At 42.0% G+C, this 15,895-nt stretch overlaps 5 protein-coding genes across 6 annotated transcripts; 2 read left to right on the forward strand and 3 right to left on the reverse strand.

Moving 5' to 3' along the window:
• LOC145902601 (uncharacterized) lies at positions 1–2,590 on the forward strand. The gene has a single exon (XM_082990635.1). It carries the CDS (start codon positions 650–652, stop codon positions 2,228–2,230), a length of 1,581 nt encoding a protein of 526 aa, XP_082846761.1. The 5' UTR covers positions 1–649; the 3' UTR covers positions 2,231–2,590.
• A 1,890-nt stretch (positions 2,591–4,480) lies between these two features.
• On the reverse strand, positions 4,481–6,749 carry LOC145902816 (uncharacterized). Its single transcript, XM_082990915.1, has 8 exons — positions 6,569–6,749; positions 6,277–6,414; positions 6,111–6,214; positions 5,950–6,026; positions 5,737–5,844; positions 5,427–5,615; positions 4,983–5,175; positions 4,481–4,861 (listed from the first exon to the last, which is right to left on the reverse strand). The coding sequence occupies exons 1-8, from the start codon at positions 6,747–6,749 to the stop codon at positions 4,481–4,483; spliced, it is 1,371 nt and encodes a 456-aa protein (XP_082847041.1).
• Positions 6,750–6,855: 106 nt separating this feature from the next.
• Positions 6,856–10,891, reverse strand: LOC145903478 (uncharacterized). Its single transcript, XM_082991559.1, has 7 exons — positions 10,819–10,891; positions 10,205–10,355; positions 9,825–9,988; positions 9,587–9,705; positions 9,011–9,222; positions 8,752–8,887; positions 6,856–7,858 (listed from the first exon to the last, which is right to left on the reverse strand). The coding sequence occupies exons 2-7, from the start codon at positions 10,288–10,290 to the stop codon at positions 7,052–7,054; spliced, it is 1,524 nt and encodes a 507-aa protein (XP_082847685.1). The 5' UTR covers positions 10,291–10,355; positions 10,819–10,891; the 3' UTR covers positions 6,856–7,051.
• A 1,576-nt stretch (positions 10,892–12,467) lies between these two features.
• On the reverse strand, positions 12,468–14,154 carry LOC145902674 (threonylcarbamoyl-AMP synthase-like). Of its 2 annotated transcripts, none has more exons than XM_082990743.1 (2): positions 13,972–14,154; positions 12,468–13,756 (listed from the first exon to the last, which is right to left on the reverse strand). In XM_082990743.1, the coding sequence occupies exon 2, from the start codon at positions 13,749–13,751 to the stop codon at positions 12,915–12,917; it is 837 nt and encodes a 278-aa protein (XP_082846869.1). In that variant the 5' UTR covers positions 13,752–13,756; positions 13,972–14,154; the 3' UTR covers positions 12,468–12,914. The 2 variants fall into 2 exon arrangements, with proteins under 2 accessions (XP_082846869.1, XP_082846867.1); XM_082990741.1 differs by having other exon boundaries at positions 13,832–14,154.
• A 438-nt stretch (positions 14,155–14,592) lies between these two features.
• LOC145902817 (uncharacterized) lies at positions 14,593–15,841 on the forward strand. The gene is made up of 5 exons (XM_082990916.1): positions 14,593–14,639; positions 14,737–15,294; positions 15,350–15,524; positions 15,599–15,707; positions 15,771–15,841. The coding sequence occupies exons 1-5, from the start codon at positions 14,593–14,595 to the stop codon at positions 15,839–15,841; spliced, it is 960 nt and encodes a 319-aa protein (XP_082847042.1).
• The last annotated feature ends 54 nt before the right edge of the window (positions 15,842–15,895 follow it).

The following is a 15,895-nucleotide window of genomic DNA, read 5'->3' on the forward strand; positions in this document are numbered from 1 at the left end:
CCATAACGTAGAAAGGCTGGATCGTCTAGCTATCGTATCATGATGTACGCTGGCATGTACCGGTGGTAAGGGATTGCAAATGTTTGATTAGGACAAGAGACCACCTGGAAACGATATCGAAATACCGCAATTAATGTTTGGTAATGTGGAGTGTCAAAGGCGTGCATAAATAGATTTTAATCGTGCCTGCAAGGCTGAAACTGCCAAAATATCAAAGGAATTAAGAGCAATATCAGTGTAATTTACCGGAGTTCGATGTTTCAGGTGGACGTGCTTGAGGTTTTAATCCAGGCGCAATTTATCAATGCCGTTAACGCCTCGCCGGTGACTAAGCTTTTGCAGACCGCGCAACATGCCTCCGGGCCCCTAGATTCTTTTTTTTCCGAGGATTCTCACTGCATGTTTTGTATAAAAGCGGTGCTTGTTGCGAGTTATAGACGAACAGCCTGATAAATTGTTTAGAAAAGAATTTGTTCGAACAAAAAGGGGAGAAAACATTTTTTGATCTTGGTGCAGTCGTCAATCTGAAACTTTTAATATTGGCAGGCCCAAAAAAAAATTCCAAATAAAAGTTATGTCCCGGTAGTTTGTTGCAACCAAATTGTAAGTAAACCTTGTAATATTTTGTTGACAGCTAACAAATTTAAAAATGATGAGGAAACTGTTGTACCACCGCGGAATCGATGATTCGATGGCAACTTTCCTCACTGACTACGTCACAGGCGCTCTGTGCTTAGTACTCAGCTTATTGACCGGAATCATGGCATTAGTGGCGTTTCGACGGCACAGGCGAGTAACTGGAGTCCCAACCCTTCCGCTTGAGGCTGGGAAGAGTTACCCGACCCGTACTGCACGAGACAGCAAGGCTAGTGGCCTTCACAGTGTCGTCGTGACTTCAGGAGACAGCCGCGTGGTCGCAGTGGAGGAATGCAACCGCTCCCAGCCGGGAAAAGCGCGAAGCACCTCGAAGAAATCAGACCACACGATCACGAAGCTTCATCTCAACATGTCCCTAATTTTCCTAACGTGTGGCATAATGTACATTCTCGGCGGCTTGACTCACGCCAAGGTTCAGGAGGTCAAAACAGCTGAGCTTGACGAGCAGCACTCGTCACTGGAGGAAATCCTCGAGCAGATGCGCGCATATTTGCCTTGTTATGTACTTTGGGAGTTGGCCAACATCTTTGGTGGACTGTCGGCTTCCCTGATCATATTGCTAGTCCCAAACACCATGGCGTGCGAATGGAAGATGTTACCCGAACCGCAGCATGACGTGCGGTCTAGGTCCCCATCCGCCGTTCCTTCACGAAGTAGGGCGTCCACAAACGTGTCGACCGCGGCGCTTGTAAATTCGTCGCTTGAAGGACAGTCTGCATCGTCGCGCTGCGTTACCAGCAACAAGACTTACGTTAGGTATGCCCTCTTGCTGCTTTGTTTGGCCGTGGCCGTCTCAAGCGTGACGTACCACATGTGGAATGTTGGCTCCTATCTTGGGACGATTTCCAACCAACAAGAAACATTGCTGCAAGATCAATACGCAGCCGGAATTTCGACTTCATCTGATAATTCTCGCAAAGCTGTGGAGCTTACGAGCATTTTGCGCCCCTCTCAACTGGAAAATTCCACGGAACTTCCTTTAAACACAACAGAAGGAAAGGTATTCCCATTATCTAGCGGCGATCAAGCGGTACAGCAGGGGTTGGATTTAGACAATATGTGGAGAATGGATGTCACCTCTCCGACGCTGGGGATGGCGATTTTCATGTACGCATGTTACTTTACCTACCTCACCTGCGCACTGTTGAGAACTGGTGAAAAATCCCTCAAAGAGAAGTGCTGTGACGTTTGTGGGCCGCCCTATAAAGATTGTTGTGGCCGCGTTGACACTGTGATCGTTGTGAACGAAAGCGGCGAGGACGTAACACCGGTTAAATATGAGCGCCCAAAGTTTTCTGGACTTTTTCACAGAATAAGCGAAATTTCACTCGTGTGGCTGGTCGGACTGAGGTGCGTCGCCGCGTGGTTGATATTTGGAAGCGGCGCAATCCAATTTGGGTTGTCCTCACAATGTGCAGGCAACGACGCTCACGATAGGCTCGGGTGCCCATTACCCGACGCATTCAACCACAATAGCGTTTATCACACAGGCGTTGGTATCGGCATGGTTATGTTGTTTGTGGCTGAGACGTTGGAGTTTTTCAGCAAACGTACCGTGGAAGATAAGTGCTGAGTATCTTTATGTCGCCTTTCGTAATGCCCTAACGGGCTGAAAAACACTCAACAGGGAGATATCGTACGAAAAACGCAGCAGTATACGTTTTATTTATTAAATAACATTTATTATAATTTGAATCATTGTCACAAAAGCTACCTGATTTATTGGAGAAAATACTTAAAACCTATATTTATGCTTTTATACGCTTGTCATTCTTGCTGAATACTTTCCCGCGCTTGAAGAGTACTGTTCCTTCTTACTGTTCTGAGAAAGTGAGAAGATACTAGTGATGAGTGCAAAATGTATGTTGTCTTCAATCGTCCTATTGATCGTATTTTTATCGTACATGTATTAATACATTTTGATGCAACCAGCTATATATCACCGCGTACGTCGTTTCAATTTTAAATAAGGCTTAATTTAACGTTTGCGGCTGGGAATGCGAAAAATATACAAATTCCTCTGAAAAAGACTGTGAAAGAGGAGGCCTCAATCCAAGTGTTTGCGGCAAGCTCAGACACGTTTTCGAATCTTATGAAGCCGCAATCCTTTCCAGTCAAACGCCTTGCTCCCCATATGTATATATATAACTTTACGTGGGAATAACATAACTGAACAATAAATTTGTTCGCCGAACACAAATGCAGATTTGGGACTCGTCATTTTTAGCGAAACTTTCGGTCCTCGTTTAGTAGTTTATTTACGTTGAAAACTTGCGGCAAACAAGATTAGCCGTAAAATAGGTGAAACTTAAGTATAGCGTGAAGAATAGGCCATTGCATGAGTCATAAGGGAATCTCCACGATTGCATGGAATTACAACTTGCCTTGTAACACTTAACCGCAAAATTCGGCTGAACTGTGACGCACTATCTCTATATTAGCAACCGCGACGATCTTGACGGAAACGACGGGCATTATGAAACAGGCACGCAGGTGCGGATCAGCTTGCAGCAAGGCGGCCATTACCTTGCTTCGGTTACCAACGTCGCAGTGTTGGCCGGCCACTTTGCATGTTACGCGATACTCAGAATCGCGCAAAACCTGTGTATTTTAAGGTCTACGCGTCACCCACATCATAAAGAGTCGCCGCTCTTTCGGATTTATTTTGTTTTCCAAGTATTTTAGTCGCTCATAACCTGGTTTGAATTGCGTCGGTATTCCCCGGACACGATTTGCGTACAAACGAAAAATATCCTTGGCCAAAGGTAAAAAAGTCATGAAAGGTTGTAAAGCCCCTGGCCCATGGTTTACCATTGAACAATACTGAAAACAAAACTCCTGTAGTTATGCAAAATTATATGTCCTTGTGTGCGTGTACACACCCTGTCTGCAGCTTACCAATATTATTATGCCTTTTTTGCACATATATGTAGCCCTATACCCGAATCCAGGTAAAAAAAGCCTGGAGCAGAAATCACGGCATTGTGATTATTCACACGCAACAAAACAAATTTTGCCGGCGGCAAAGTATTTTACAGGGAACGCTGTTTTTCGGCTGGCATGTGTACGTCATATATACAAGCACCAGGCAGTGTACCCGACTCATCATCCCCTTGCGCGTACAACGAAACAATACGCTCAGGGGCATTATGACAAAGTGTGAAAAATTCGACTGATGGCGTGAATTTCAACGAATCTGGCAGGTTGTCCTTTTCTCCGCGCACCTGCTCAGAGGAATGTTTCGAACTTCATCGAAACCACAGCAACAAACCGTTACTCGTAATTGTCGCCTTGAATCGAGTGCAGCGACAGGAAGTGAAGACAAGTACGCGCAGGCAGCCTGAGGTCGCCCAACTCTGTCAGCCCATTTGAACACACACAACCATAAACTTGAAAGCTCGCAGTATTTATTTGGTCATAAACACTGCACGCAGGCCGGCCATCAGTGTTTGACCGCCGCTGAAGCGACACTGTTTTAAAAAATGTTTTAACAGGCTCTTTCACTTTTCAGAGAATGTGGCATCGGCGTAATCTTGCGATGACCCCGACTTCTTATATTTCTTATCGCATATTTATATCTACATTTGATGTAATCAGGTTTCGCAGGGCGATTTTACACGGTTTTATCCTCAAAGCTATCCTTAAAACCATGGATCATACATATTTGCAAATAAGATATTTGGGCGTTGCAACGCTGTGTTTAATTGTTTTTGTTGGTAAAATTTAATTATGTGCAATTAAACTATAATAGTACGTTTTCCGAATTTTGGTATAGTACTTAAAAAGAAGATATATAATTATATCTTTACTAGAACAGCAGAAACTAATTGGTATAGTTTTCAGAGCGAACGTCGAGCAATGGCAAATCTTCCTTGTTGTTGTCCAAATTCTCTGTTCGCTCCCCGCGCCCGAAATCAGTATTTAGAACTGCGCTGGCATTGTAATCTTCATTGGGAATCGCGACGCGAGACAAAGTTCTTTTTCCAAGACAAATTAATGCCCGCCATAAACGAACATGCAAACCCATTGTTTTGGTTGTGTCGCTGTTTTCATTGAGCGTATCGGTTTGCTGCATGTTAGGCCTTTGTTGTGTCGAAATGTATTGTATTTCTTGCCGTACGCATCCAAGTGGAACGTCGCAAGGATACGGAAAACGGATGTGTAGAAAAACTTGCAACAACAACTGACATCCTGTGCAAGAAGCCTGTTAACCGATGAATAATTTAAAACTTGTAGCAAAGGCAATGATTACAAAACAGACCACATGTTACTTTCAACAAAATAGTTCAAAATTTATTCAACATCCATAGCTATCGTCTACTCACCGCAGTTACAACAAGAATTTGAAACACCTTTGACACGACAAGCTTATTGCTGCCCTCCAGCGTAAGCGTGTCGAAGGTCGATGAGCAGGATGTCAGCAGCGAGGGGGCGCTATCGAGTGATTCCATAAGTTCATTGGTCGCCGAATTACTCGCATACGCAACGAGCCAACTGAGTAGCACGTTTGGCAACAGGCTGAAAATACAAATGTAACGGGTATTATCGGCTAACCAGTGAATAGCCGTGTGACATTTTTCTGTTGGTATTTAAAGGACTTTGGCCAACTAATATGCAAGCCAAGCAGGAGGCGAAACATTTAGTGTAGTTGAAGACACTGCCATCAGCGTTGTTGCATGGGTAGAACCATTGCCGCTTTTTCATTTAACGTCAAATGCAACTTGACTCAATTGCCGCACCTATATCGGGCGCCATTCACTACCACTCACCATATGTAATCAACCACTGTACTGGCGACAAAACAGTATTTCAGGTCATCCAACTTATCGGCATCGCCAAGCACTATCAGTGAAGTGCGAAATATGGCATTTTTGTGACGACTGAAAATTGCCAGGCGTAGAAGGGGATTGACGAGAAGTGCAAAGTAAGATGTCGACAACGCGAGGTGCACTGTGTACCTGTCGATGGTTGTAACCAAACATAAAAAACATGCTGTTATGTTCCAGAAGCGCATTTATCAAAAAGCGCCGAAAAATGATAGAAAAGTCGATAACAATAATATTACAAACTTTTCCGGACCTGTTGTAGGATGGTGGAAAGATAAAAAAGGACACTGTCAAAGACACGGCAGCAAACGTGGATAAGAGCAAGCACGCCGCTTGGCAACAAACTTTGGAACGAACGCAGCTGCGAAAAAAATGTTATGAATCTTTTGGGGAATAGTTTTGACACTTTCTCGAAGCACAAAATTTCACAACAGTAGCTAAAAGTTCCAACAAATATCGCACTTACGTTTTAAAACACAGTTTGGTTGCCACTGAAAATGTGGGGAATATCACGGCTACGTTAAACAAAAAGTTGGTGAAGATCTAAAAATACAAAAAAACACCACTGTTGTGTACACATGCAACTTACATTCCAGTGGGCAAAGATATAGTTTGGGTTCAACATACGTTAAAAATACAGGCAACATTGTGTAAATCGTTCTTCATGTCTGCAGCCAGTTTGTCCGCAATTTGTAAGTCGACAGTTTGTAAGATTCCATGCCCGAAATACGCTACAACAAACAAAACAAGGCTGGTCGGAGGTGTTTTGTTGAGACGTCACGCTCAAACTCACTTGTTGTCAGCAAAGCGTCGAGTAGAAGTTTGTTCGGCCACAAAATGCCGAAACATTTCGCGCTAGGGTTTGGAGTCCTTACCAAATGTGAACGAAGATTTTTCTGTCTCAAATCGTTCCCAGTCAATCTCTCGACATCTGCAGCGTTTATTTATGTCGAACAATGTTATATAATGAATAAGCCAGAAAGTGTGTTAGCAATTTAGCGCTAACGCGAAATAAAATGAACAGTATTCGCCGTCAATTGGTACAGTTTCAAAAAAAAGCTATCTTGTAATCTGACAAAACTTACCTGGAGTTTCGATGTTCCTCTCGTTGTTAAAGATTACAACGTTAGTGATATATCTCTGGCAATTTGCCTCGAGTATTGATTTTTGTGTCAAACACAGCCCCAAGGTGATCACCAGACTAACAGCTGAGCACACGACCAAAGACAGCGAATACTCCAACCCCACGCCTACCACTGTGTTCATGTTCACATTCGCACTAATAATGGCGCTCGAAAGTCATTGCCCCTTGCACGACACAGTGTCCATTGTTGTAGCGGCGTGATGTAACAACGACAAATCTCTGTTAAGCTCCTTAAAGGCATTTGATGATTCGTCACGAGGAAACGCAAAAACGAACAAAGCGATAAACCGAACAGAGCGATATATCCAATAATAAAAAGTGGAATGATTCAAAAACATATTGCACAGAAAGCAGAGCACGGAGGACAGGAAATAAACCGCTTTGATCCCAAAACTGTCGCTAGTTTCGGTTGACAACAAAGAGGCTACTTTAACCCAACACCAAGCGCAGCCATTTCGGAAGAAATATAACTGAAGTTGGGTGTGCAAAACTGGCGATTTGAAGATGAAGAATCGTGGCACGTGCACTGGCAATGAAGGTTATCACAAGGCTCATAAAGTTCGGCAGCGACGCGTGACGAAATGTCTGCTATTTGACTCTCCGGCGGCACGCAACATTCACTACTCTGATCTCTTGTGCTTGACAGTCCAACGTTAAATCCACTGCTCAAAGATTCAACAGACGAGATGCTATTCAGAAAACACAAGCCCGAATCTAATTGCGCTCTGCTCTGCGAAGATTGTGCTTGCTGTTCCACAATCAAATCGTTTCGAGAAAATGTTGAACCATTGCCCGGCGACAATCCATAAATTGGAAGAACTATGTTTTCTGGTTCAGACGGCAACCAATCATCTGGTGACGACAGACTTGAACTTGGATACCCGTCGCCCGACTGATTCGAAGGAAATCGATTTGCGCGAGACCTTGGCTTCAGGCAAGCGCCGACCGTAGTCATTGTGACGTATGCCGAATCATCCCTTGCAGTGAACTCCATTCTATTGTGCTCGCGCGATATTGTGCCGCTTTGTGCTCGATTCGAATCCAACAAACCATGTTCAGAGTCCGTGTCAAACCATTCAGAGCACGTTGTGTTGTTGTTGGAAAACGAGGTTTCCCCGATCTCACACGAACGAGACGTGGCACCAGAAAGGGATTCGTAGGCTTCGTCCCACTTCAGCTCCTGGCGCGAAATCGACAAACCTTCATGGCCGTCATCTCCAAGCGCCTTTTCCTGCATTAAAAAAAAACTTTTCACGAACCTCCACGAAAGGCAACTTTCGAACAAAAAACTCTGTTGTGGTGAATGTGTTGCGTATACTTTCGGTCAGGTGCATTTGGAAATCTATTTACAAACTACACACATAATAAACGAACGGGCCTCCACAAATGATGGGAAGTGACGTCACCTTTGAACTACCGCCTTTTGTTACGCATGAAAGGACCTTTGGGACATGTACAATAAATTAAGTTAATAAACCACTTGTATACACCCACATATATATTAAACACGCGAAACCCTACAAATAAAATAAAAGTTGTAGCATTAATGAACAATAAAACGTAACAAATGCAAAAACAACTTTCCCAGCAGGCCATCCCGCCAACATTTTATTACAATCGCATAACAGCGACTAACCTAATTATATTTAAATATGCCTTCTATACGACACATTGGACATCACAACACAATGACTAACCAATCGGTAGACCGTAGAATTTCTCAAAATCTTCTTTTAACACACGTCACATATTGGGCGTAAGTTTACCCTCAAACCGTTACGGCAAAGGGAAACGTATGCATATGCCTGCCACAATGGAGGGCCATGGGAAGAGTATTAATAAATAATTAGGCCGGCTTCCCAACTGGAAAATGCCTGACTGTGCGCAGAAGTAAGGCGATAGCCAACAGTTACTTTTTAGCGCCAGGCTTTGCTGTGTGACACACGCGGCACGAATCAGGGTCGGACCACAACCCAATTGAATTTTCGTCGCCGCTTGCCAAATGCTCCGTCGCAATGTCGGTTTACAATTCTCACCATTTCTCAATTCTCAACTGCGACCCTTCAGCGGTTCCGTTTTTGACCTATAGGTCAGTAATGCTGTATAATGAATGCCACAACTTACCAGGCTCTCTGGAATTTTACTGACTATTTTCATGTAGTCACGGCCAAAAAGGTACGCCCGGTACAACAGAAATCCTCCGATAGCTGTGGCCACAAAACCAATCGCTACGCCAAGAATTATCCACTCGATCGAATGTCTGCAAAACATATATGCTGTTAAATTTAGCACTTAATTCACGCGCCTGCTAATTGCCCGACGTTAACCATAGAAACGCCATTTTGTTTTGAAACAGCAAGTCTGCAACTAGTAAAAACTGTACCTTGGGTTTTGTGTTTCGTTAACGTCGATGCAATGCCACTCGCTCCACTGTCCCGTGCCCAGTATGTACCGGGTCAGTCCTGGTATATGAAGTCTGACCCGTACACAACACGTCGACATACTTTCGTCCGGCGTCTTGTTGCAATGCTGGATGGGCAACGCAAACTGGGTGTCATTTATACTGTTCCTGTCGTTCGATGCGTTGGGCTCAACCTTAAACGAAAACAAAACTTGTTGGTTAACCGGTTCCATTGGATTTTGGGGGAAAGCTCGCGGTAAAACGATAGCGTTGTTAATATCATTATTTCCTGTTTTAAATGCGATGCGTTGTCGAATCCATCGTGGCGAGGGCACAAGTTCGGCGAATTTTGCCAACGAGAAGCACGGAAAACCATCGGCTTAGATTCACCTGAGCCCGCGGGATCAACATAAAACATGTTCGCAAGTCATTTCCTGACAGAGTATTGCCTGCGAGGTAGCGTATCTACGACAATTGCAAACGCGCGCGTCGGTCGGTCAGGATACGAGAACCATGTATATGTGGCGCCGCTGACAGGGCGTTATGAACCCGTCCCACCTGATAAGATATTTTAAGTGACTCGCCCAATTTTCGCACACCGTGAGGTAGGCTGTGATGGCGAACAATCAGCTCGTCATTAAACTGCATCAGGTCGAACTTAGGCGCTGGCATCAAATCTGCAAAAAAATGTAGCTCATAATTAGTCGATATTTTGTGGTTGGATGCACCAATCACAGCAGTCTATTGTAACTAGAATACCGTAAAACGTGCCAACAAACACAAGTTTTGCTCCTACCTAAATACAAAGGCACCACAGCAATTTTTTCGGACGTACAACTCCATTTGCAGCCATCACAACAAGCCTTAACCCTTACGTCGTAGCTGGCCAGGAAGTTTCGAAGGTGGAAGTTGCAGGTGGTCCGATTTGTTCCCAAGCATTCGACGGCGTTCTCCCAATCGCTTAAACATTCAAAGTAAACGATTCAACGTAAATTTTAAAGCCTGTTTTTACGACGCCGCATGCTAAGTTGTGCATGTCGGTGAAAATACTATTGCTGGACCCAGCAGAGTTTTACTCTGTGGACGTGTACTACAAACAGGAAAATACGCTTCACATGTCAAAAAGTATACTACCCCTGTAGAAAATCACAAAAAAAAATACGAACAATGACTTACGAACTAATTCTGTATTGCATAGTGTAGTTCCAATGCCTTTGTTGTGAATTTGTCGAAACAAACGGACGATTCCATAAAATGACCATATGTGATGTCTCGCTGGACTTTTTTGGGTCAAGACGAACTTTGAGCTCACATAACCTGACCCCTCCTGCAATGTTAACTGTTTATGTTTCTTTGTGTGATCGATGTTGACAGGTAAAACACATCCAACGAATTTGCGACGCAACAAGCACCAGAAAGCAAAAACTTGAGGACTATACATATTGTTTAAGTCGATTTTCACAAATAAAGTGCAGCATGAAAATGTATGAACAAATATTTCACTCGTTCTTGTGCATTTTAATCTGTGCTGGTCGCTCAAAAACCTATCCTCGAGGTAAGCTACTGGGCCAGTTTGTTTACAAATAAACTGTGAGACAAACGAACTAAACATAAAAGTGGAATTCCAAATAACATGAAATCCAAAGACTGTTTAGTTTTTGCCACCACACAGTAAACACCGTTATTTCCAACAAATGTTTTTCCCGACATTGTTTGATAATCTATTCCAGTGGCGTTTGGGCGTGTAAATCAAACCAGGCATAACTGTACAAATAATGAAATGGAAATACCTTTTCCGTTTCGGCCGAAACAGCTACCGAGGCAAGACAGAACACAAAGGAATAACCCTAACACAGAGACGACCTTCATCTAAACACAAGGCGAATTCATATTACATAAACATTAAAGTTGTGTCCATTTTGTGAGCATTTTTGTATTGAGCTCATAATTTCTTCGTAATTGTCTCTACAGTTTCTATTCCCTGAAACCGTCGATCAAGTAAATTAGTTTACAGTCCAAAGTGACGCATATCTGCCACCAAATTTCTGACTAGTCTTTATATGCAGAGAAGCAGCATTAGCGTAAGGCCCCAGTAAACCGAAACGACTGGTTATTTCCGCGCCAGTGTTATGCACTGCCCAGATTTTTCTTGATAAACCAGCAACATCTCGATGCGATGTACTCCGAGGTTGCCGCACAGACAGCGAATAGCGCTATTGTATGACAACAAAACTGCACTGGCGTGGCTAAATTTTCTACGCGTCTGGCTGTTGGTCGTTTCACGCTCGACTAAATGGCTTACGCCAGTCAGTGAATTTAATTTTTCTCGGCCACCGAAAGCATAAAAGCGCAACAGAATGTAACCTGGAGTATTACCGCCAAAACACTTTTTTTTTAATTGCTTTGAAAGTTGAGTGTCGATGGTGTGCTGGGTGATGTGCATCGGTTTGGCCGTTAAAAGTTAAATAAAGCCGAAGATTTCCATTTGAGCGAACAATGTCGCCATTGCACGCACCGTGCTTCATTAATTATGGATTGGCCAATAGTACGCTTGACTTGGATCTTTATAAAATGGAACCTTGCACGCTTGTTCACTTTGCCTTGTGTTGACCATAACTTTTAAAACATTGACTGTTGTAAAAGCAAGATTCTCGAAAGTCACGTTGTGATGCAAATATTTAAATGAAGCATTCGTCAATACATCCATCATTATTTTGTCGCAAATATGATGTAATCCGAGCTTTGTTTACGCAAAACTCAATCTCAGCAAGCACGCCACGCGAGGTGTTATAACAATCAATATTTGACAGATAAGGGTAATCTTGTCATGATCAAAGGGAAGTATTGTCAGATTAAATATGACAAATGAGGAAGAAAGCTTGCGAGTTGATAGCTCTTCCTGTAGGGAGTACGCCTCCTATGTCGGGATATTCATTCACTGCTGCTTGCCTCAGACGTCAACAGCCTCGTCACTTTGCTATTCCAGGAAGCGACACGTTGTATTGGTCTAAAGTTGCGTTTTGGGGCATGCATGTTCGTTGGAAACTTCATGACTATGAAAGTTTAACTTAAAAGTCATGTAGAGAAAAGGGGACAATGTGCAACAGTTAAAACGTGCGCAGTAACATTTAAAGACGGATATTTTTCATTATATCACTCCTCAGTGGAAGGGATGTGTTTTTTTTTCGGTGGAAGGGATAGGGCTGAAATTAGGTGTTTCATGTATTGCAGAATAAAAATATGCCTGTCCGCATCAGTAGTAATTCATTTGGCCAAATCTTTAATTAAATTTATCGGAAGTGATTATTCGTGCAAAGGAGGCGCCTTAACTCAATATCATCATCTAGCGGCAAGGCTTGAGACCGTTAACAACCCGGACAGAATGCAAAACTGGAGATCCTTTCGCGCCACGTTTATAGGTGGCATATCCCTCATGATGCACTTGACAGATGCATTGTATTGTATCCCGAAATAAAGCAAGTGTTCAATTAATTCTTTTCAATATGCAAGCAATGCACAACTAAGGGTTGAAGTAAAATATTTCCTTAGGAGTGGTGCAAAGGCAGCATTGGCTACTTACTAACCAACTCCTAGATATACAATGCAAACATCGTCAAAAACTATATTTTGAAGACAAAGAAAGAAAAATGTTCGAGGAATGACTCACGATTGTGCACATTATTTAATTTAGTATTGAAGTCTATACATATTCTGCAGTGATTACAGTTACAGGTAACATAGCCCAGTGAGATAAAAAATAAAAACCTTTGCATAAAACTAACAAACCAAAAAATTGTAATGGAGATTTCAATTGCTGAGTAAAGCAACAAAGTGTTTGAAATGTAAGAATAACAACACATATATACAAAACTGAGATTTTCCCTTCTCAGATGACCAGTTTTAAACCCCACTTTTCTTGTAAAATTTGCAGAGTTGATTCGTATGCACAACCGGCACGTAAAATTTTGAATGAGCTACCATCAGACAGTATTTGAAAAACAGTGGAACCTTCACGAGCATATTGTAAATGTTTGTTCACATACTTATTTCCAACTTCTCCACCATTTACAACTGCATCAAGCTTTGGCCACAAAGACTTAAAATCATTTATGCAAAGAGAGGTTTCTTCCCCACTAATGTTTGCTGAAGTCAGTGCCAGGGGTTCACGAAGTCTGTTGGTTAAATTGCGAATGAATTCATAATCCGGAACACGAACTCCAACCAAAGATGTTTTAGGATTAAGGTTGGTGTTTAGGCCTGGCCCCCTTTCTGTGACAATAGTTACTGGTCCTGGAAGTAGGTCATCAAGCAATTGATGCAGCATGCCAGAAGAGTTTTGTCTTGGCTTTGATAATGAATTATTATCAGTCAATTTTTTGCTGACTGTTTCACTTAAACCCTGAGGAAATCTAGTCCATTGACATACATCATATGCTTCTCCAACACAAATTGCAATTGGCTTTAGTAGGTTGCGTGCTTTAAGAGTGTATAGTTTCTCAACTGCTTCAGTGCATTGTGCTAAACAAGCGACTCCATACACTGTGTCAGTTGGCAAAGCAATAATACCCCCTCGGTGCAATATGGGTACAAGCTGTTCAATAACATCAGAGTTGTCATTTTTGTCACTTAGTTGGAAAAACCTTGTGTCAGAAATAATCTTTTTATTTGAACCATCCAATCCTTTTGTTGAGTTTTCAACTGAACTGAACACCGAGGCCATCATCTTTCCTGAAATAGAGATGCAAGTTTTAAATGTTTTCAAATCATAAAACACACTAAATTATAGTTTTCACAAGTTTTTACCTGAAAAGTTTTGCAACCAAGCTTTGTTTGATCCTAAAAGGATGTGAGAAGTTCTAAGTATGATACCAATCTTTTCTTTTATACGTGTGTAAAACACAAAGGTTCTAAAAATCTTGAAAACAACTATTTATAAATTTTACCTTGCAATACCAGTGTTTGGCATATCTGATAACGTTTGCCAGTTTGCTAAAAACAAACATATACACGTTACACGTATACGCTGTGTAAACACAATTGGATGCATCACAGTCTGCGCAAGATCCGTAATACTTCTTCATCCTCAGTACTGTCGTTACCGAAGATAATGTTTATTCTATGTGTTTTACCCCTTGAACAAAACAGTCCGGAAATAATGTATGGTACTGCTGCCATGTGGCACCTTGTGTAATAATGGAGAAATGCATTCTCCTGTGTGACGTCACAAAACATAAATATTTGCACCAACAATTTGGAAAAAGAATTGCATTGAATACAATGTTTACTTATATTTTACAACTGATTGCAGAAAAGCGAAATTATGTCTTTGGTAAAGAAGAATCGGATCACAAACGAGAAGTTGGTCGGTCAAAAAATAGTTTCTCAATAAGGCAACGTAAAAAATCGGTCGGTAGTTTCAGAGGATATTCGGGTTCGAAAAATACTTTGGTAGTTCAAAGGTTTGGTTCACGAAAAAAATCGTCAATCACGATCTGGCGACCATCAAAAACTGCATTATCGCGTGAGAAATCATTTGGTGTAATAACAGAGCATTCAAAACCGAAATGGATAGGACACAAAACGACAAACAACTTCGAACGGGATACAAGTGGTAAAAATCATTCAGAGTTGCACTACTTTGCGAAAGAAGTTCCTAAATCCCGCCGCGAAATACAGCAATGGAAGCCTAAAAAATGTGGACCCTGCAGGGCAAAGAAGTGCTGCACAAGAAACGACTCCGATCCTGATTGCCAGAAGGGTATTAAACTGTACAGTGAACAGCAAAGCAAGCCATACAAACGCACAAGCACTCGCGACCTGAACTTGCAAACACAATTATTACCAGATGTTAAAGAACATTGGGAAGATTTGAACTTCATTCTGGGAGAAGCTCAAGAAATTTCAAATCCAGTGTCCAGGCCTGTTGACTTTGACGAAGTGCCAAAAGAGGTTAATCTTGTTACAAATTTAACCCCTGATTTAAACTCAAACCGCAGTCAGGAACAACAAGATACCGAGGAGCACATCAGTGTGTTATCTAAGCAAGAAATAGATAAACTGCCTATGAAATTTGCTTCCGAAGAAAATGTTCAACGTGAAGATGCGTCAAACCAAGAGCTGTTCGCCGAAAACTTGGACGCAGGGCCATCTCGCTCGACGTCGCAAACTACAATCACCACATTTTTAAATAGGGATTTATCAGAACCTGCTGATTTCACCATTCCAATTAGTCCGGATAAACATCGGTTTGAGGGGTATACTAAAAGGTATATATAGCCTCATTTAACTATAAAATCGCTGAGATTAAAAATTATATATTAGCTTACAGGACCGCCAAACGGCCGATGAGGTAATTGGCCAGGAAAACGTTGTCATCAATATACAGGAACCAAACAGTCTTCTTCCTCCACCAATAACGGAGCAAAAATCAGAATTTAGTTTTGCCACAAACAGTCTTAAAAAATCTGGGATTAGTTTCGTCACGGCAAAAACTGAAGTAGGTTTGTTTTGTAAATGCAATAACGATTGAGCACCAGCGAAATTTCAAGGAATAGTCTTCTATTTTGCCAGATAGAAGACGGCAGCATTACAACGACAAATTTCAAAGAATGGGGAAGAATTTTTATTGCTATTAATACTGGTCTTTTGGTTTTGCTTGCTGCTGCTGTGGGATACATCGGTATGCAAAAACACAGTTCTTTTAGTGATATTAAAGATGCCATAAAATGTCTTTCCTGTGTAGTTTACAGATCTTTTGCGATCCAAGCTGACTTGAGTGATGTGGTGAAGACAATAAAAGATACAAAAATATAGTTTCCAACCAACAGCGAACAGATTAAATGGAATTTTTGCTGTCTAAATACACAA

Source organism: Ascidia mentula, chromosome 5 (genome assembly GCF_947561715.1).
Source record: "Ascidia mentula chromosome 5, kaAscMent1.1, whole genome shotgun sequence".
NCBI lineage: Eukaryota > Metazoa > Chordata > Ascidiacea > Phlebobranchia > Ascidiidae > Ascidia > Ascidia mentula.

Excerpts from the sequence above, each read along its gene's own strand:
- LOC145902816 (XM_082990915.1), bottom strand. The coding sequence starts at position 6,749 with ATGAACACAGTGGTAGGCGTGGGGTTGGAGTATTCGCTGTCTTTGGTC. Across the intron at positions 6,027-6,110 it reads ATGTTGCCTGTATTTTTAAC|ATCTTCACCAACTTTTTGTT; the intron begins GTATGTTGAACC and ends TTGTATTTTTAG. Across the intron at positions 5,616-5,736 it reads TTTCCACCATCCTACAACAG|GTACACAGTGCACCTCGCGT; the intron begins GTCCGGAAAAGT and ends AACCATCGACAG.
- LOC145902817 (XM_082990916.1), top strand. The coding sequence starts at position 14,593 with ATGGATAGGACACAAAACGACAAACAACTTCGAACGGGATACAAGTG. Across the intron at positions 15,295-15,349 it reads TTTGAGGGGTATACTAAAAG|CTTACAGGACCGCCAAACGG; the intron begins GTATATATAGCC and ends ATTATATATTAG. Across the intron at positions 15,708-15,770 it reads TGCTGCTGTGGGATACATCG|TTTACAGATCTTTTGCGATC; the intron begins GTATGCAAAAAC and ends TTTCCTGTGTAG.
- LOC145902674 (XM_082990743.1), bottom strand. The coding sequence starts at position 13,751 with ATGATGGCCTCGGTGTTCAGTTCAGTTGAAAACTCAACAAAAGGATTG.
- LOC145902601 (XM_082990635.1), top strand. The coding sequence starts at position 650 with ATGATGAGGAAACTGTTGTACCACCGCGGAATCGATGATTCGATGGCA.
- LOC145903478 (XM_082991559.1), bottom strand. The coding sequence starts at position 10,290 with ATGGTCATTTTATGGAATCGTCCGTTTGTTTCGACAAATTCACAACAA. Across the intron at positions 9,989-10,204 it reads ATGCAATACAGAATTAGTTC|CGATTGGGAGAACGCCGTCG; the intron begins GTAAGTCATTGT and ends TGAATGTTTAAG. Across the intron at positions 9,223-9,586 it reads CACTTAAAATATCTTATCAG|GTTGAGCCCAACGCATCGAA; the intron begins GTGGGACGGGTT and ends TTTTCGTTTAAG.